A 20,414-nucleotide genomic window follows, 5' to 3' on the forward strand; every position below is an offset into this window, starting at 1 on the left:
CGCTGCAACCGTCATTAATAGGAGTTCAGTTGGCAACTATCTGAATTTTGATCATGGAACCATGGAGATGCTGCAACAATCATAAGTGTGAAAAATGGTCATAAGTCACTTCTTTCAATGACATAACTTTGAACGTTCACTAAATGAACTATTGTAAGTGGAGGACTACCCATACCTTTCCCATGAACTATTTTTGATGGTCTTGCAGAAGCTGGGTAATTGGTTCAGATGACATTGTTTCTGAGAGTTGTTGGGCAGTTGTAGTTTTTGCCTAAGGATTTTCTTCCAGGAAGATTTATAGGCATCATCTGAAATAAAATGAAGAAGCCCGATGGGCTGATAAACAATTTTGAATCTGTAATTAAATAGGGCTTCCCAGGTTTTTGTTTCCATTTTAATCAGCCCAGCTACAGTATTATTTCACTGCAAATCGCAGTTATAAGGTAAAGGAAAATGTTCTCGCTGTAATTTTTGATTGTCTGCTCTCTTTTCAGAAGCTCTATGGTCCAATTTAGAAGTGCGCTTCTTTAAGGATCTGGTGTCCATGTTTCAAAGGCTTATTGGTGTTAACATGTTTATGTACGATAAACAGCACAATAATTGGCGTTTCAACAAAAGCGGATGTGCTATACCCCTTAAGGTCTCCCAAATGCTGTATGAGGTAAGAAACAAACTGACTGAAAATAATGAATAGTAGGGTTTTTTGTTTTTTTTCAACATTCAGTTTGAATGGTGCATTTTATTTTTTAGTTTCACTTATTTCCCCCCATCTTTTGTATTTTTGATACTTCGTACATTTTCTTTTCTTCCATTGTATTAAAGCAGTACAAGCAATATGATTGAACCCTGCAACCCAGCTTCACAGAGTATCATATATGGCTCTAGGGCAGGGGTCTCCAACCTTGGCAGCTTTAAGACTTGCGGACTTCAACTCCCAGAATTCTGAAAGTTGAAGTCCACAAGTCTTAAAGCTGCCAAGGTTGGAGACCCCTGCTCTAGGGCAGTGCCCTTAAGGACAACCAGAGACTCCTGAATTATAATGATAGCCACCCCATCACCCCAAAACCGTGGCTAGTGCCATACTGGAAAACTAGGAGGGCACATATCTGAGACAGGAAGAGCCTCCTCTGTGCCCAACCAGGTCTTGGCTCTCTCATCCATGATCAGATTAGATTGTGAAAGAGGTAAAAAAGGAGAGATTTAACCTGGAAATAAGGAGAAATTTTCTAACAGTGAGAACAATCAACCAGTGGAAGAGCTTGCCTTTGGAAGCTGTGGGAGCTTCATCACTTGAGACTTTCAAGAAGAGATTGGACTGCCATTTGTCAGAAATGGTGTAGGGTCTCCTGCCTGGGTGGGGAGTTGGACTAGATGATCTACAAGGTCCCTTCCAACTCTGTTAATCTGTAATAGCTTTTATGAATGAAGGCCAATTAGACGTATTGCAAGATCCAATCTGAGATGATCACCATAGATTTATTTTTCTAAGCTTTCAGGCTCCGAATTTTTCTCTTTCCAGAATGTGTGCACTGTTCTACATGTTGTGTTTATATGGTGCCTTTTAGTGGGATGTTGATGGCTGGCTATTGAGTCCTTAGTTGTTTCCTTGTGCCTTGCCCTTGGCTCCCAAATATCTGGTAAGTCAACACTCCTGTTGACTGATAAAGAGCCCATTTCTCAGGCTTTGACCAAGGTCAACTTTATTTACAACCTGGCATATCAAGAGTTCGTTGCAAAATCAAATCCAGAAAGCACACACAGATAACTGATTCAGCAGGATTCATTAATTTCTCTTTATATATAATATAGCACATGAATAAATGTAAAATACCAATAGTGGTTCTTCCAACATGGTAGAGAGAGCAGAGATCATTTTTCAGTTCAGAGCAGACAAGACCAGACTTGTTTCAGTTCTCAGCACAGCACTCAGAGCTAAGCCACGGCCAGACTCCAAACTGTTTCAGCTTCCATTGGCTGATTTAGTTGCCATGCCTATTCATTGGCTGACCTTGTTACCATGTCTTTCCAGTCATGAATATTCTGGCAGCATATGCCAGAATACAGCTGCTCCTCCAAGGCTGCCGAAACCAAGCTTTGGGTTGTGCACAAGGGGCTGGAAAGTGACATTGATGTTAGCCATCTGGTCTTCTTCCCCCAAGGGGGTTTGCTTCTTGCCTTCTGCTCTATCTCCCCATGCAGGTCATCACCTCAATGCTGAGTCCTTGTCAAACACCCCTGTTATTTTGCCATTCGTTCTGCATTTTGATTGGGTTGCATCAAAACTACAAGAGCACTGTTTACAGAACAAAAACACCTCCTTTAGAAAATCCTTTGGAAAAGTTCTGTTTAGGCACTGATTTCCTTAAGACTAACCTTTATTGGATTTGGGGAAAAACTTCTTAAAAAGTTACGTAGCCCATGGGAACTTCCTTGTCTAGGAAAAAAACCTTCTAAAATATCCGTGTATTTGTTTTTATATTGAAATTAGGTGCAAATGCTGCTAGTTTGACCAGTGAAGAATTTGTTTTGGTTTGTATTTTAACTGATTATCTGTCCCCAGATTAACATTTGCTTTAATCCTGTTTATAAATACAGGTAAATTGCAGGTCTGGCTTCAAAATTCAGGAAAGTAATTTTTATGTACCTGAAGTAAAGAAAATATTTTCACAATGGGGTAACTTCCCATTCGATTACAATGTAAGTGCTTATTTGTTTGTTTTATTTTAAATTTAGATTTGCATAAATTCTGATGATTCTGGGTGGTCTTCAAATTAAAAAAAATACATTGCTTCCAATTTAAGGTATCTGAAAGTGGTAGAATGGTATTAAACTGGATAACAGCTTTGGGTTAAACTTTTGAAATTAGCCAATAGACTAGGAACAGTTTTTCAAATAAAATCACACAACACTCCTGTACAATATTTCATTGACGGGACTTGTTATATATTTCCTTTCTAAAGGAACAGCTGAGATAAGCTGTGAGGAAGTATCAGTCTGAAGTGTGAAAAACAGTCGTTTCAGTGTGATTTTGAAGTGATTCAGTGTGATTCACTAAATAAATGGCTGTACGTCAAGGGCTACCTATATATGAACACAGGTAGTCCTCGACCCACGACCACAATTGAGCCCAAAGTTTGTTGCTAAGTGAGAAATTTGTTAAGTGAGTTTTGCCCCATTTTGATGACTTTTCAGGTCACGTTTGTTAAGTGAATCACTGCAGATGTTAAATTAGTAACACGGTTGTTAAGTGAATCTGATTTCCCTATTGACTTTTCACATGACCCCGGACCACTGCAGCCGTCATAAATATGAACCAATTGTCAAGCATCCAAATGTAAATGACACAACCATGGTGACGCTGCAAATGTCGTTAAGTGTGAAAAACGGCTGTCACTTTTTTCAGTGCCATTTGTAACTTTGGTTCACTAAACAAACTGTTGTAAATCAAGGATTTCCTGTACACACAAACATTGAAAATCAAGTCAAAATCATAGTAATGTTTTTAATGTACCAGTTATGCCTACTGCCTGATTATTGGGTTGTTGTATTAATTATTTTTTTTAAAAAAGAAGGTATTAGGTATAGTTTAGTGGCCAAATTTCTAATTGACTTTGACACCACTGGTACAGTATACATGAGGAAGAAATTCAAATTCTCTTCCCTCCACTTCGTCTTCCTCACCAGATCTAAATTTGGAGATATAAAACTGCAAGACTCAAGTGCAATTTACACTTCAGATGGTTCAGCATATATCGGTGAACTATTTTAAAATGCCATTCTAAATAAAAAGTAAATGTGTCTATTTATCTGTGACTATAGTGGAAACTGATAGCAAATTTTTGCATAGAATAGTTCCCAGAAAGCGTTGGTACTTATTCCAGCAAGGGGACAGTTCTTTAAGCATAATTGCAATGTATTTGCAATTACAAATACTAATTATTTTTCCTTTTTCGTTTTTGTGAGCAGTTCTTGTTACGGTTTGAGTCGACATATTCTGATATAAGTGTAAGTTGTATAGATATTATTTCATTAAGTTTGTATTTCTTCCGGTCAAATATCCCTGTTTTTATTCATTTCTATCAGAGAGGGAAGTGTTTTTGCTGGTGGTATCTTAAAAGAAATATGGAGCCATTCTTTCCTGGCCATTTACATCAATACTGTGGATAGAACATGAAGTTTTAGAATGACATGGTCTGTGCTATTGTGCTAGATGATTCTAAAATGCATAGTTTAAAGCAGGAATTAAAACCAATCAGGCAGAAAACATTATCATCAAGGAACCCCCAAGGAGAAAATCACACCCCCATCCAAACTGGCAGGGTAAGCTTATATAAGCAAGCAATAAACTTCACACACTTGCACTGATAATGTTATCGGGCTGGGTAATGAAACATCTGCAAGCAAAGGACTAAGATAGAGAGCACCAAGAATCCCACAGTTCAGCCATGAGCTACAGATATTATATTAAAACGGTTATTTTATTGTGGGCTGGATTCAATGGTTTTTATTGAGCTACAATATGATTAGTTGAGGTTTGGTTTATAATAAGTCAACTTTAAAATGTACATGTCTTAAATCATAAATACTTCCTCTTTATTATTTCAGCTGGCTCTATCTGTGTTCAGCCAATTTCCTTGGATCTTGAATCTTGAAGATAAAATTGTGGTACATAAAACCAAATGCCAAATGTTGGACTGGGAATACAGAAAGGTATGTATGCCTAGGAACATAATGCAACATTAACAAAATTTGCTAAAATGACTAGTAACCCAGTTGTTTATATCCTAGAAATGCATTATAACCTGGACAATGAATGTAAGGAAGCAGTATTTACTACACGATACCTGGCATTCTCTAAGAAATATAGAAGAAATTAGCTTTCAGCAATTTTTTCAAGTAAGCATCCAATTTTGTATATCTATAATCAAGCTATGGTTATGTGACACGTATGTTATATAAGACAGTGACAGGCATTTGCCTCTCAACGGAGAAGTAACAATCTACAGCAGGCCTGTCAAACTGGTGGCCCATGGGCCGGATGTGTCACACACAGGCCATGCCCACGTCGCCTCTGCAAAAGCAAAAAGCCATCGCGATATATCATGTGACACGATTGAGTTTGACACCCGTGATGTAGAGGGCTCATTCTGGCATGCAAGCAACTACAGTGTTGGAAGTAATTCTAGTTGATACCTCATCTCAGTGCATTCCTTATAAAACCTGAATAGAAATATTGTGTACTTTTAAAAAACAAAGATTCTGCAGCTTATATAAAAACACAGTAGTAAGTTTACAAAATACATAGGCACTGCAGATATTTTATTGGAAACCATTTCCTATTTAATTTTGTTATTTTTCATTTAGTGTCAAGTTTCATGACAAAACACTCTTATTTGTGGATCTGAATTCAAAATTCTGGGTCTGTGCAGAACAATAGTGGAGCTTCAGCAAAGAGAAATCAAGTCTAACATTACATTGTCAGTAAGCCAAGAACGTCATATATAGTATACTTGTGTTCATGTTACACATTCAGAGCTGAAATATATTTGAATGTTAGTATTCATTCAGAGCTTTTCATCTATGAATTTGACAAAGCTCTGTTTTGCACTGAGAGTCTATAAATAATTGCCTGTAATCATCAGATAATGAAACACTCTTTTAGAATAACTGCAGAATTTTTTTTTCACCAAAGACTAGAAAAATGATATTTCCTACATAAGTAGACACATTTAGACTGCTTTGTTGCATGTCAAAGATCCTTCATTGACAGAAGATTTGCCTACATCACTTCATATTGCTTTCTTGATTTCCATATTTGAATTCTTGTTTGATATTCCTGTGTGCTTTGATGATACTTTGGTACTGTAGGCATGCCCTAACAGAGCAAGGGACTTTTCAATTTGCTTGGATGTACTTGCATCTGAAGATAGTTAGCCTGTTTCTTTTCAGGTGTACTGCAAGGGTCAGAATATTAAGAAATGGGTTTTCAAAAAGCTTCACTCGATTCTTAATTTTAAGAGGCTTCTTAGAGTTAAGCGCAATCTAGTTGTGGCGAAAAAGTTTAAGGCCCATCCAGGTCCAAAGATGGAAAAATACATAAACTGGGATTGTAATTGGAAGCAGCAGGCTGTAGAAACATATGCTTGTTGTACTTGTGCAGCCCTGGGGGAAGTTTTCATCTACGCTGGCTGAATAGAAGAGGCCAGCTAAAGACAACAATGGTACAAGTACAGTCATGGTAGGAAACGAGGGAAACATCTTACTCCACTTGTCTTCCAACTTCCTTCCAAGAGGATAATCTTCTAGGTTTGCTCAGATTCTGTTTCCTGCTTCTCCTTGCCAATCATTCTTGCTGCCTGAGGTATCATATTAGGAATGCCATCTATGATGGGGTACGCTATACCTAGTTCTTCATTAATTAACTCATTTGTGGTTTCGTTATATCTAGAAAATACAGCAAATAATGACTCATGAGATTTATTGTTCTTGATTTAAGAAAAACACTATATACATAAATAGTAAGCTAACATGGGAAGGGGGGATACTCAGCACTTGGGAGAAGGGGAACTATGCATACACTGCAAGTGGGATCCTGAATGAGCAGAACTTCAATTCACAAGCATAAATTCCCTAGTTGTGGGTCAATTAATGGATGGACAAATTCACTCAGTGCAAAGCTGCAGAGCAGCCCAACATCCTGTTGTTCTTTTATTGGCGATTACAAGGGGGAGAAACCACTCAATATAAGAAAGAAAGTAAGTTAACTTGATGAGGGTTTCTGAGGGGCCATTTGTAACACCATGACTCTTCTGCATCCACTATTAGCAATAGGAATTGTTGAACTGAATTAAACTAATGACTGAATTTAATAATCTATAATGCACAAGAGATTTCATCAATTGATAGCTCTTACAGGAAGACCTATGAAGGAAATAAGATGCTTCTGACAGAGAAATGCTTACTCCTTCCCCAAAGTCTTAGATGGATGGATGGATGGATGGATGATAGGTGATAGTAGATGATAGATGGAGATAGACAGATTGCATGGATGGATGGATGGATAGATAGATGATAAGTGATACAGTAAATGACAGATGGAGATAGATTAGGTAGGATGGATGGATGGATGATAGGTGATACAGTAAATGATAGATGGAGCTAGATTAGATAAGATATAGATGGATGGATGGATAGATGGATGGATGATAGGTGATTCAGTAGATGATGGATGGAGATAAATTGGATGGATGGATGATAGGTGATACAGTAAATGATAGATAGATTAGATAAGATAGAGATGGATGGATGAATGGATGGATGGGTGATAGGTGATTCAGTAGATGATAGATGGAGATGGATGGATAGGATAGATGATACAGTAAATGATAAATGGAGATAGATTAGATAAGATATGGATGGATTGATAGATAGGTGATACAATAGATGATAGATGGAGAGGGATTAGAGCAGATATAGATGGATGGATAGATAAGATGATGGATAGATGATAGGTGATACAATAAATGATGCAGATTAGATCAGATATAGATGGATGGATGGATGGATGGCTAGGTGATACAGTAAATGATAGATGAAGATAGATTAGATGAATGGATGGATAGACAGATGATAGGTGATACAGTAAATGATAAATGGAGATAGATTAGATCAGATATAGATGGATGGATGGATAGATGATGGGTGATACAATAAATGATAGATGAAAATAGATTAGATGGATGGATGGATGGATGGATGGATGGATGGATGGATGGATGGATGGATGGATAGATAGGTAATACAGTAAATGACAGATGGAGATAGATTAGATCAGATATAGATGGATAGATGATAGGTGATACAGTAATGATCGAGATAGATAGATGATAGATAGGTAGATACTTTGAGGGAGGGAGGAGTAAGTATTTCTGTCAGAAGCATCTTATTTCCTTCATAGATTATACATACATACATACATATATATATATATAGTTTCTATGAAGCCACCAATCCTATGTTATTAAGCATATAAATACCTATGCTTCGTAAACAATTCAATTCCACACTACTGGAAAACGAAATAGGGAAAGGCGGATAGGATTTGTTTCCCATCCTGGCGGGGAGCAGGCCGCGTTCGGACTACATAACCCATTGCCACCAGGGAAAGCGTGCTGGCTATGGGGAGCGGGCTAGGCCCGACGCGCTCGGCAACCGGGGCAAAAGCCGCGACGGGCAAACGAGACCGGGCGGATAGCAAAACAAGGGCAAAAGCTGCGAGGCCGACCTGAGCGGCTTTTTCGACAGGGGGCACACGAGGATCTCCAGCAGCCCGGCGTCGAAGGGCGGCTCTTGCGGTCCTTGGCCGGTGGTTTTTCCCCCGTTCTCCGCCGCCGCCGCGCAAGCCGGCCGGCTGGCCCGCAGGAGCCCCTGGCGCGGGAGGTGAGTCAGAAGCCGCAAGCCGGGCAGGGCGAGCATGATTCGCCGTAGAGCGCGAAAGGTCGAACCAGCCCGGAAATAGAAACCCCGCCTTTGTGGGAACTCTTTCCGGGGTAGCGGAGCGCTTGAAAATAGAATTCCGGTATGCTTTTTAAGCACTCTGCCTTTGGTTCCGGGCGGGATTTGGACTGCCGGTTTTCCTCCTTAAAGCAGCCCTCCTATGTGAGGAGGATGGACGTGGGCGGTTCGGGAGAATAGAATAGAATTTTTTATTGGCCAAGTGTGATTGGACACACAAGGAATTTGTCTTCCTTGTGAGGAACGAGAGGGCTGGGGAACTGGCAAACCTAATTTAGGTGGATTTACCGAACCCAAGGCTTTTATCGAACCGCCTTCTAAGTCAAGTCTTCTCCAACTTTGAAGATGTGCGCAGCCTTCAACTCCCAGAATCCCTTGGGCAGCACGGCGGCTGGGGAATTCTGCGAGTTGAAGTCCACAAGTCTTAAAGTTTTTTTTTAATTATTTTATTTTGACATAACATTATATACAGGAACATATATTGAAAGGAAACAATAGGACAGGAAGGGTAGGCACTTTTGTGCACTTATGCACGCCCCTTATAGTCCTCTTAGGAATGGGGTGAGGTCAATGGTAGACAGTTTTTGGTTAAAGCTTTTAGGAGTTGGAGAGGATACCACTGAGTCAGGTAGTGTATTCCAAGCATTAACAACTCTGTTACTGAAGTCATATTTTCTGCAATCAAGTTTGAAGTGGTTGACATTAAGTTTGAATCTATTGTTTGCTCTTGTATTATTGCTATTGAAGCTGAAGAAGTCTTTAACAGGAAGGACATTGCAATAGATGATTCTGTGTGTTAAACACAGGTCTTGTCGGAGTCGGCAGAGTTCTAAATTTTCTAATCCCAGGATTTCAAGTCTGGTGGAATAAGGTATTTTGTTGTATTTAGTTCTTGTAAAATATTTTTGGACTCGTTCAATTGTATTAATGTCAGAGATGTGGTATGGGTTCCAGACAGATGAGCTGTATTCAAGAATGGGTCTGGCAAATGTTTTGAATGCTCTGGTTAGTAGTGTTGAGTTTTTGGAAAAGAAGCTACGCAGAATTAGGTTTACAACTCTTAGAGCCTTTGTTGCTATATAGTTGCAGTGGGCTTTGGCAAAGTTGGAGACCCCTGTTCTAAGTCAACGAATAAGATTTTACATGGATCTCTTTTTTGTTGTTGGCTTTTTTTTTTTTTGTAAGACAAGATAAATCCTGATCTTGTTTGTTCTTCCTGAGAATTTCACTGATTTCTGGTGTGTATGTGTGTCACAATTTAATTTGAGCATTTATTTTTTTTTTTATTTTAAGGAAAACTTGAGAGGCTTTGGTCTTGAAAGGCTAGCACGTCTGAAAACAGATTTCGCTCTTCTGAATAATTTAGGGTTATAGCTTTAATTCAGAGTGGGGGGGGAACCTAGTAACAATGTTCTGATTTCTGAGCAACCAGAAATATTTTTATATTTATCAGTCTAAATTAGTGTAAATATCTGGTTAATTTTACTTAATTCTTCAGGTGTATTTTCAAGGCGAGCCTGACGTCAAGTATGGGGGCCTGATCCAGGAGTTCTTCACAATCATCAGCAGACAACTGTGTAGTCCAGAAGCACAACTATTTAGGCACTATGACGAATCACACCGTATTTGGTTCTCTCATGAGGTATGTACATGTATATACGTACTGCATTTATTTATGCTTTCTGCTGTTAGCTATAAAAATAGGAATTACTTTGGAGGTAATTGATCTCTCTTACTGTTGACTTTTCAATAGAGGTTAGAATGTACGCATGATTGTCCCATAAAAAGGATGGGAGGTGATAGCTGACTCTTTTTGGCATTGACTATTCAGAGATATATTATTTGTGGTCCTGGAAATTTGTTGTCCATTTAGCTTTTGCGGATATATTTGTTGATATATTTCTCCTCTATTAATGGGAAAATGGTAAGCATTAATAAATGCTAGATTTGATCACCATCTGATGAAACTTAACAGTTTCTGGTTGTAGCAGGGATATTGCATTAACCTACCTACCTACCTACCTACCTACTTTCTTCCTTCTTTACTCCTCTTTCCTTACCCTTTCTATTCGGGAGTGGTTACCGAGCAGCCCCGACTTTACACCATTCCAACTTGTTTAATTCTACCCTTATTTCTATACTGTATTGCATTAACCTGTATCTTTATTCTGGTGTGAAAAGATATTCCTATTAAAAAACTGTGAAGAAACAATACGGTAGAAATCGCACAAATAGATTATGCATGTGAACTATTCAGATATTGGTTTCCTTTACTACTTTTGCTTTCCTTTTTAGAATCAAGAATCATGTGCTTTCCATTCTTTCCTAATGCAGGTAGTCCTTGATTTACAATACTTAGTTTAGCAACCATTCAAAATTACAAAATTGAAAAAAGTGACTTATGACCATTTTTCACACTTATGACCATTGCAGCATCCCCATGGTCACTTGAACAAAATTCAAACATTTGGCAACTGACTCATATTTATGTCGGTTGCAATGTCCAGGGGTCATGTGATCAAGTTTTAAAACCTGACACGTAAAGTCAATGGGAAGCTGGAGTCACTTAACAACCATGTTACTAAATTAACAACTTACTTAATAACTCACTTAACAACTGTGACAAGAAAGGTTGCAAAATGGGGCAAAATTTACTTACCAAATGTTTCATTTAGCAATAGAAATTTTGGGCTCAATTGTGGTCACAAGTCAAGGACTACTTGTACAGGAAGAACTATAGTTTAATGGCAGATGACTTGCTCAGCATGCAACAGATCTCAGGTTCAACCCCTGTTGAAATATCATAGACCAGGCGGTCAAACTTGATTTCATTGAGGGCCACATCAGGGATCGAGGGGGCGTGACTAGTGCAGTGTAGACATGGCCAGCTTGATGTCCTGAAGCAGGGGTAAAATGCTCCCGGTTCGGACCGGATCGCCTGATCTGGTAGCGATGGCGGCGGGTGGTTTGGAGAACCGGTAGCAAAATTCCCTGCCCCCCACAATGCCCAGCTGAGCCGCACAATCATCAGAGGGTTTTTTTTTCCTTTGGCTGAAAAAATGCTTTTAAAAGTAAAAAAAAAAAGCCTCTGACGATCAGGCAACTCAGCTGGGATTGTCAGAGCCTTTTAAAAGCATGTTTTTACAACCTCTTCGGCCAAAGAGAAGCCTATGCACGGTCCTTCTGGCTCTGTTTTTTGCTGTGACAGCCTTCTGCAGCCCTCTGCCAGTGAAAATGGAGCCTGGGAGGGCCGCGGGCCGCCCTCCCGAGCTCCATTTTCAACTGGCAGAGGCACTGTGGACTGGTCCTTCGCTGTTTCCAGAGCAGCCCTGCGGGCCGGATCTAAGCACCCCACAGGCCGGATTCAGCCTGCGGGCTTTGAATTTGACTCCCCTGCCATAGATGAAAGGGCTCACAATCCTTCAGTGTTCGTTAAAGTTAGCAGGACTGCGATAGAGGGAGCCATGATTAGAATACTTCATTAGGTGGAATTAAGCATTCAGCAGACACCCATTTTTATCCTGCATTCATTCATTCATTTATTTATTTATTTATTTATTTATTTATTTATTTATTTATTTATTTATTTATTTATTTTTCATATTTTTATACCGCCCTTCTCCGAAGACTCAGGGCGGTGTACAGCAAAGATAAAAACATAGATATCAAAAAGTTTAAAATACAGTAACAAATTAAAAATCTAATTCAATATGCTGAGAAAATTTAAAAATTTAGTAAGTAAAAATTAATAAAATATATTAACCCCTTAAAACCCCCATAAAACCCTCAATTAAAACTATTATTTAGGCCAGTCCTGCTTGATGAAAAAAGAAGGTTTTTTGGGGAGTCCATATGCCTATAAGGATCCACATTGCTGGAGAAAACAAAGAACAGCCAGAGAGAAAATTGCCAAGCCGAGACAGTGCTGATGAAGTTGTAGAAAGGGGATTTAGGCAGGCAACCTCTTGCAGCTAAAGCCAAGTCATGGGAAATGAGTTTGAAATAGAAGTCTCAGAAATACAACATTTATTTTGTAAGTAGGTACTCATTCCTTTACACTGTATTTTTCAATACTTACATATTGATTTTTCAAATTAGGTATCAACACAGGAAGACATATATTTTTTAATTGGGATCCTGTTTGGAATAGCACTCCAAAATCAGAAGATAATTGCTTTACCCTTCCCTCTTGCGTTGTTCAAGAAACTGGTAAATATGGAGCCAACGTTGGAAGATTTAAAAGAACTCTCGCCTACAGTTGGAAGGTATGGCATAACATTTTTCAGAACCATATGGTGGTAATTGATATTGCAAATCATGTACCCTTTTCTTTTTCTGTGATCCAAAATTGCTTGGATATACACAAGCTGAAATTGGAAGATAAACCAAAGTCTGTCCTGGTTGATACTTAAAGGAAAGACATCTGAGAATCCAGGTGTTGGCTAGATTGGGACATTTAAAAGAAGAGTGAAGAAGGCAATGCCTAACTAGTTCTTTAATGCTGCCAAGAAAAGTGCAGGAATATAACCCCAGGAGTTATTCTTGACATGAAGTCTCCTTTATTTTCTCCATTTGGAAACTGGATGTCAGTCTTAGTTTAACTGAACGGAGACAAAAACTAAGCTGAAGGCTTAATAATATTATTAAAAATCAATTTCTCTTAAAACTGACAGGAGCATAAATAAGCAAATTATTTTAATATTGGGGGAACCAGTTTGTTTCACTTTGTTCTTTTCCCGTTTAGTTCTCTTCAGGTTGTCCTGGATGCACGTTATGAAGACATCCTTAAAAACATGATGTTTGATTTCACGGTAGGACAATCTGGCTCGGTTAGACTGGTTTTTCTCCACTGCCACTCTTGAAAGCCTCAGAGGAAAAGATAACCTGAACTGACTGTTATATAACACTGTATGCTCTGCAGTAGTGGTGAATACCTGTAGCTAGGGTGTAGGATGAGAGTGGGGTTTGGTTTCCTAATGTTTCGTTACCAGGCTAAGCAACATCTTCAGTAGAATTTTGGGAATGTCAGTGTTGATGTTCTTCTGCTCATAAGGGCATCCCAATGACTCTCACTTGATGTGACTACCCATCACAAGACCTTCACCTGACATGACCCCTCAGAAGACCCATCTCTGTGTTGTGATCTGCCAGCAGCCTGTGGAGTTGGCAATGAAGTCAGACAGCGATGAGGCTGACGAAGAGCATGGGCCAGTCCTGGAGGCTGAGGAAAGCCTGGATGAGGGCTCTGCATCGGAGGCAGAGGTTGAGCCAGGGCCATCAGGGAGTGAGGTGCGGACTCCAGAGCCTCCAGAGGCTGACAGTAGTGAGGCAGAGGAACGGGAGGAGGCCATTCCTAATGCACGCATGAGAAGAACTGCCAGAAGGCAAGAGCAGCTAAAGCAAAGAGGACGAGAGTAGGGCCAAGAGATGATTGGCCTCTCCCATAAGGCTTAAAAGACCAGCAACGGCATTTGGACTCTTTGCCGGAAAACAACGTTGATAGTTTTGTCTTCTTGCATTTGTTTTGTATTGGTGTCTTCTGAACTTTTGCCAAGAAAGGCCTTTGGCAGTTTGCCTAATTGGACCAAGGTTGATGATAGGATTGAGAATTGTGTTGGGAGGAATTTGCTTTAATTTATTTGGACTACGCTGAGAATGAGTTAATTCTCAGCTGTTCTAATAAAGTTTGTTTGTTTTTACACTGACTGAGTTTCCTACTACCTACTTGGGCCTGGGTCACAACACTCTGGACCCTTGATGTGACGCTCCCATCAAAAGACCTACTGACCACACGAAGCCCTCATAAGCAGAAGAACATCAACGCCGACATTCCTTAAATTCCGCTGAAGACGTTACCTAGCCTGGTAACAAAATGTTCAGATACCAATCCACAAGCTCGGAGAACGAACCTCCACTCTCACTATATACTCTGCAGTTTCTAGTTATCTTGAGAATATCAGGTTGGGAAAACTGCTACACTATAATGTAACTTCTTTGACTTCAGGTTCAAGTGTTGTTTGAGCTCATCCAATTGTTATTTGGCCAAACCATGGTTAATGTAACTGCTTACTGAATTTATGCTAAATGTCTACGAAGATTCTCAGTCATCCAAGTCAGAGTTGTCTCAAACGTGCTTTTTTCAAAAGTCTACTGGACTATTTTTTTTTCCTTGACAAAGAAATGGAAAAAAAAAGACATTTTGCTTCTCATCCAAGAAGCTTAATCAGTTCTGACAGGATAATGGGGGGGATGGAAGAATTAGTTTTGACAGGATGTTGGGGGGAGAGGAAATGGAAGGATCATATTTCTCTGCAGTAATTTGGTTGTTAATGCTCTCTGAGAGTCTTTGAGGCCACTTGGGGGTTAATCTGTGCCCTCAGAATCACCTGAATCAAAATGCAAAGGGGCATGGAACCTTCTTGGAACTCCTGAAAGGACTACATTGTAGACAAGAGACCGGTGGTGACTAATCCCTTTCCTATGTTAAAAATGAGGGCTACTCATTTTTAACATAGATGGCTTCTTTGACTCCTCTTTCAAACCAACGGTCCTCTCTATCTAGAATGTACACATTGCTGCCTTCAAACTTTTGTTTTTCAAATGCAATGGACCCCTAAATCTTGTCCTGATGGGTTTGTTCTCCTATGTTGGGTCATGCACTTGCGAAGTGGTTGTTTTGTTTCACCAATGTAGAGAGCTGCACATCTCACTGCATTGTATCACCTTGCTCAGTTTGTGTCTCCGTGTTTTATCCTTGGGGTGGACAATCTCGGCTAGCTTTTGTTTTCATAAACACTAATTAACATGTAGCTGTGTATATGTACATAGATACAGGCACATCCAGTTTTGTTAAATTAGTACAATAGACAAAAACTTCATAGCAGTAAAACAACATAAATTCTACAATTCACTACAGATGTAATCTACAATGACATCCAGACCCATCATGCTGGGGGTCAACCTCAAAGAGGCAGATGTGACACGGCAATCAACAACCCTCCCTTTTTAACACAAGTTGCACTTTTTACCACACAGTGATGGTCAATCAACCGATCGAGTTGGCTCTTTTGACCTCATTGACCAACTCTCCCTGTTGATACCCATGATGGAATTTGTAATAAATCATGACTGTCAAAATACGATATATTTGCATTTATGTACTTGTCTCACAATATCTGATACAAGTACATCATTCGTGGCCCGTGTTTGATAATACGTATATACCATTGTTTACATAACCACACAGCCATGGTAATCAATTGCAGTTAGAAGCCAGCTTGCTGCCTTAAGAACAATGATCATTCAAGTGAACCCATTTTGGCCTGGAAGTTCCAGAACTGACATCCAAGTACAACATGAGGTCCTTCCTCTTGTTATCACCTGCCTTTTCCAAAGTGTGTGACAATGATGTGAAATACCAGCCCCACTAATATGGGGGAAATGTTCATTTCTATATTTCACCCATGTGCACATAATGCCTAATGTTCTGAAAACAAAGCAGAACCATCCATACTAATCTTTTATACCCATATCGCTATGCAGGTAGTAGAAGAGTGTAACGGATCCATAATTGAGGTTGACTTGAAAGAAAATGGTGCCAACATACCTGTTACTTTATACAACAGGCAAGTTTTCCCAGGAATGGGTTTGTTCGTTGACTTTTAATTACAATTACCTTTGGATAGAGGCAAATAGATGGGGAAGAAATGGAGGTAGTGACAGATTTTATTTTCCTGGGCTCCAAGATCACCGTAGCCAAGAAATTAAAAGATGCTTGTTCCTGGGGTGGAAAGCTATGGCAAATCTAGACATCTAGACACTCAGACTCTGCAAGCCCATAACCACTGTTTTATGAGCCGATTTTTGCTTTTATAAACTCTACCAAATAACCAAATGCCCATATTTACAGAAAAGAATATGTTGATGCTTATGTGAATTACACATTTAATGATTCCGTGAAGAAGCAGTTTGAGGACTTCCGACGTGGATTTCAAAGAGGCTGCCCAAGTACAACGTGGAAAATGTTTCTTCCTGTTGAGCTCCGCAATATCTTGTTTGGACATACCACATACGACTGGGACCAATTAGAAAAGGTAAAACGTGCTCTTCCGCTTCAATCCTTATATTACTGGTCTTTAATTTCAGCGTCCTTATGGAATTATTTTTCTTTGAATTTGCGGGAGGGCTGGATGTTGGACATAGAACTAGATCGATCCTTAAATATGTATTGGGATAGAAAATGTGAGCGCAAGCAAATGCAGATAACTAAGTATTCAGAGAGGTGCACTATCAAAACAAGTACCATATTTTTCCATCTATAAAACGCCCCCATGTATAGGACGCCCCTCCCCCACCTACCCAAAATTTAGAAATCAATATTTCAAACATTAAATAGAAGACATTTATTTTGCAGAGTAAGACATTCGCTTACCAGTACCGGTATTTATTTATTTTTTTGTTTTCTGACATTTTTATGGGCTCAGAACGCTCTGGCATTACCGCTCCCTGTCGCACCTGGGCACTGGCTACACATACTCCGCAGCATCAGCTGACATCAGTTACATAAGGCTCATGATTGGAGGAAACCTGTTAGCTTGTCTCTGCAATCAGTAGTTTCGCTCCTGAGGCTAGTTTGCAGAGATAAGGTAGCGGCAGTTTCGCAACTGTGGTTCTTCTCTGCCCACCCATGTATAAGACGCCCTTCCATTTTTAGGTAAATAGTTTTAAGAAACAGTATCGTCTTATACATGGAAAAATACGGTATATCAACAAAAGCAATGAAACATACATTTGCTTGGCACCACGTCCCATCTGAACAAAGTAGGGATTTCTTTCGAGTATAAGGTTTACACAGGTTAAGGACGGAGATGTCAGTAGCAGTCCCTTAGGCTGCAGCATCCTTAAGATCCACATTTATATTCCTCAGTGTGTGCAACAGTTTAACTGGTCCTCTGGTATACCTTCATACATTCAGCAGTTCCCTACTTTTCCAGCTCTGTGGATCGGCATTGGTTGGGGATTGGGGGTGGGGATGGTTTCACGTGCTTGAGCAAATGTAACTTCGAGCACCGGAACCAGACCACAGCCTGGAGAAGTCTTAAATGAAGTAGAGAATCTGCTTGGACTACAGATAGTTCTTGACTTGCAACAGTTCGTTTAGTGACCATTTGAAGTTACAACGGCACTGAAGAAAGTGATTTATGACCATTATTCACACTTACGACCACTGTCCCATTCCCACAGTCATGTGATTTACATTCGGATGCTTGGCAACTGGTTCATACTTACGACGCAGCTTCCTGGGGTCATATGCTTGTCTTTTGCGACCTCCCGACAAGCAAAATCAACAGGGAAGCCACATTTACTTAACAACTGTGTTACTATTTTAACAACTGCAGCGATTCGCTTAACAGCTGTGGCAAGAAAAGTTGTAAAATGGGGCCAAGCTCGCTTGAAAAATTTCTCACCTAGCAACATAAATTCTGAGCTCTGTTGTGATCGTAAGTTAAGGACTACCTGTATAGATACCATGAGCTGATCCATACTGAAAGCACTGCAAAATATATAGCTGTGCTGGATTTCTTATGTCTAATAACACTGGAAATAAAGGCAGAATGTATCATTTGACCCAATATTATTAATCAACAAATGTCCCTAAGGCCAAAATTGGGATCCCAGTCCAATGTCCGTCAGTTCCCAGGTTCAGAAATGCTTGCAGTTAGCTCTGAGTTTTTAGTTTTACAGACATGGAGGGAGAGGGGCAACAGTTGTTTGAAACTACGTTTCTGGCAACCCTTGGAAAAACTAAAAGGAATCCTTAACTCTTCAAATGCAGAGTGTCCTTAGATGCTATCCAGAACCATTAACAGGAAGGCTCATGTTCATTCTCTCTACAGAATGCCAAATATGAAGGTTATGACAAGTCAGATGAAACAATCAAGAATTTTTGGACAGTATTTCATGACCTTCCTGAAGAAAGCAAGAAGGATTTTCTTGGTAATAACTACTTCTTAAAAAACAAAACAAAATAATATCATTATTCTAAGAAAAAGAAGAAGCCAAATAAACTATTCTGATACAATGATCATTGATTTAGAAACTGACAGGCAGCTTCACATGCAATCATAGAGAATACAATCACAGGAATAAATCAGTGGTGGAATTCAATTTTTTTTAACTACCGATTCTGTGGGTGTGGCTTGGGTGTGGTGTGGCTTGGTGGGAGTGACAGGAGGATACTGCAAAATCTCCATTTTCACCCCAGTTTGGTCCAGCCAAAGCTGGTATTTGCTGGTTCTCCAAGCTATACAGAATTTCCGCTACCAGTTCTCCAGAACCTGTCAGAACCTGCTGAATAGCACCCCTGGAATAAATGTATATATTACATCAATTCCTCAAAAAGGTATAGATGGACAGAAGATAGGGAAAGTGAATGTTATCTTCTCAGTGCTATTGGGAAAAATATTAGAACTAAGCATGAAGTGATGCTCTTATTACAATGCATTGTTTGATTTCTGTTCTCTCTTCAGTTTTTCTCACAGGAACTGTTCACATTCCAGGAGAAGGGATGAACTCAATAACTATTGTTGACGTAGATAAAGGAAACCAGGAGTTGCCCAAAATTGACAGTTGCACTAGTCGTTTGTATCTCCCGAGATACACTGATAAACACATTCTTAAAAAAATGTTACTGTATCCTGTGGAGAACTTTAGGGACATTGGCCTGGCCTGAAAGCCAGATGTGGTCTTCATTCTGCTATGATACTTGGACATTTGGTTCTTACGCCCAGGAGGGCTAGAATAATTAAATTCAGTATCCCGCATCACCATGCAGTTTTCCTGAGTGATCTTGAACGAGTGCGTCGGCATGATGGCAAAAGAGCAATGAGCCTTTGTACAGACCAGTGATTCTTGAAGAAGGAAAGAATAAATAGAGTTATGTAATCCTGATGTGTGCTCTTTCTGTCTTTCGAGAAGGGCGATAGCTTGATATAAAGATGCTGAAATATTGTATCACTGCATTGCAGTTCCTGTCCTGTGTAGTAGAATTGCTAACTAAACGGCAAAGCATCATTGTCTTCAAGATGTCGCACCACACACCGTGAAAACAGATTGTATATATCTGCAGTAAAGTACCATGTCCGTTTGTCCGGAATGGTATAAGGTCTCCTGCTCAAGCAGAGGGTTGGACTAGAAGATCTCAAAGGCCCCTTCCAATTCTTTTATTCTATATCCTGTATGTCCAATGTTCTTTCTTGTATGAAAGTTCTTTCTTGTATGAAAGTTCAGGACCTGCTCCACTCTTATGGTTTTGTTGTGCTGCTTTTCATTTCTAAAAAAAGAAAAGTTTTTTTTCTTTGCATTTATATCCCGCCCTTCTCCAAAGACTTAGGGCGGCTTACACTATGTCAAGCAATAGTCTTCATCCATTTGTATACTATATACAAAGTCAATTTATTGCCCCCCAATAATCTGGGTCCTCATTTTACCTACCTTATAAAGGATGGAAGGCTGAGTCAACCTTGGGCCTGGTGGGACTTGAACCTGCAATATTGCAAGCAGTTGCTGTTAATAATAGGCTGCATTAGCCTGTTGGCTTCGTTTGCTTGATGGCTTTGCACTTTAAAAAAAGCAAAAAACAAATGTTAGAGTTACATTGTTTTGTGTTAAGCCACAGATGAGATCTGATGCTGCAGGCAAGAAATTCACTTCCTGCTCGCCACAATTTAATATTTCCTTAGCCCAAGGTACTAGATAATCAAACTGAAAACAAACTGCAAGCCAATGAATGAAAGGTATTGATGCTGGGGAGAAGAAAGGCTGGCAGAAAGCTTTCATTCAATTGTATTTTGTGTTGCTGATAAATGCAACTGTCAGCTCTCCGTAATCCCCAGGAAGTT

The 20,414-nt window shown here is 39.6% G+C and overlaps 3 protein-coding genes across 3 annotated transcripts in view; 1 reads left to right on the top strand and 2 right to left on the bottom strand.

Annotated features, from left to right (window-relative positions):
• The window catches only part of LOC131203050 (E3 ISG15--protein ligase HERC5-like), a 50,329-nt gene extending 30,874 nt beyond the window's left edge, over positions 1 to 19,455 (top strand). Inside the window, exons 13-24 of the mRNA XM_058192921.1 lie at positions 495 to 661; positions 2,596 to 2,697; positions 3,967 to 4,005; positions 4,606 to 4,710; positions 4,789 to 4,896; positions 10,013 to 10,156; positions 12,613 to 12,779; positions 13,259 to 13,325; positions 16,057 to 16,139; positions 16,424 to 16,607; positions 18,411 to 18,510; positions 19,044 to 19,455. Coding sequence (XP_058048904.1) covers positions 495 to 661; positions 2,596 to 2,697; positions 3,967 to 4,005; positions 4,606 to 4,710; positions 4,789 to 4,896; positions 10,013 to 10,156; positions 12,613 to 12,779; positions 13,259 to 13,325; positions 16,057 to 16,139; positions 16,424 to 16,607; positions 18,411 to 18,510; positions 19,044 to 19,246 — 1,469 coding nt within the window. The 3' untranslated portion in view covers positions 19,247 to 19,455. The remainder of the gene's footprint in view (positions 1 to 494; positions 662 to 2,595; positions 2,698 to 3,966; positions 4,006 to 4,605; positions 4,711 to 4,788; positions 4,897 to 10,012; positions 10,157 to 12,612; positions 12,780 to 13,258; positions 13,326 to 16,056; positions 16,140 to 16,423; positions 16,608 to 18,410; positions 18,511 to 19,043) is intronic.
• Positions 4,452 to 6,258, bottom strand: PIGY (phosphatidylinositol glycan anchor biosynthesis class Y). The gene has a single exon (XM_058192929.1). It carries the CDS (start codon positions 6,256 to 6,258, stop codon positions 6,043 to 6,045), a length of 216 nt encoding a protein of 71 aa, XP_058048912.1. The 3' UTR covers positions 4,452 to 6,042.
• On the bottom strand, positions 6,303 to 8,490 carry PYURF (PIGY upstream open reading frame). The gene is made up of 2 exons (XM_058192927.1): positions 8,285 to 8,490; positions 6,303 to 6,444 (listed from the first exon to the last, which is right to left on the bottom strand). Exons 1-2 carry the CDS (start codon positions 8,473 to 8,475, stop codon positions 6,303 to 6,305), a joined length of 333 nt encoding a protein of 110 aa, XP_058048910.1. The 5' UTR covers positions 8,476 to 8,490.
• Positions 19,456 to 20,414: the final 959 nt, after the last annotated feature.

Source organism: Ahaetulla prasina, chromosome 8, assembly GCF_028640845.1.
Source record: "Ahaetulla prasina isolate Xishuangbanna chromosome 8, ASM2864084v1, whole genome shotgun sequence".
NCBI lineage: Eukaryota > Metazoa > Chordata > Lepidosauria > Squamata > Colubridae > Ahaetulla > Ahaetulla prasina.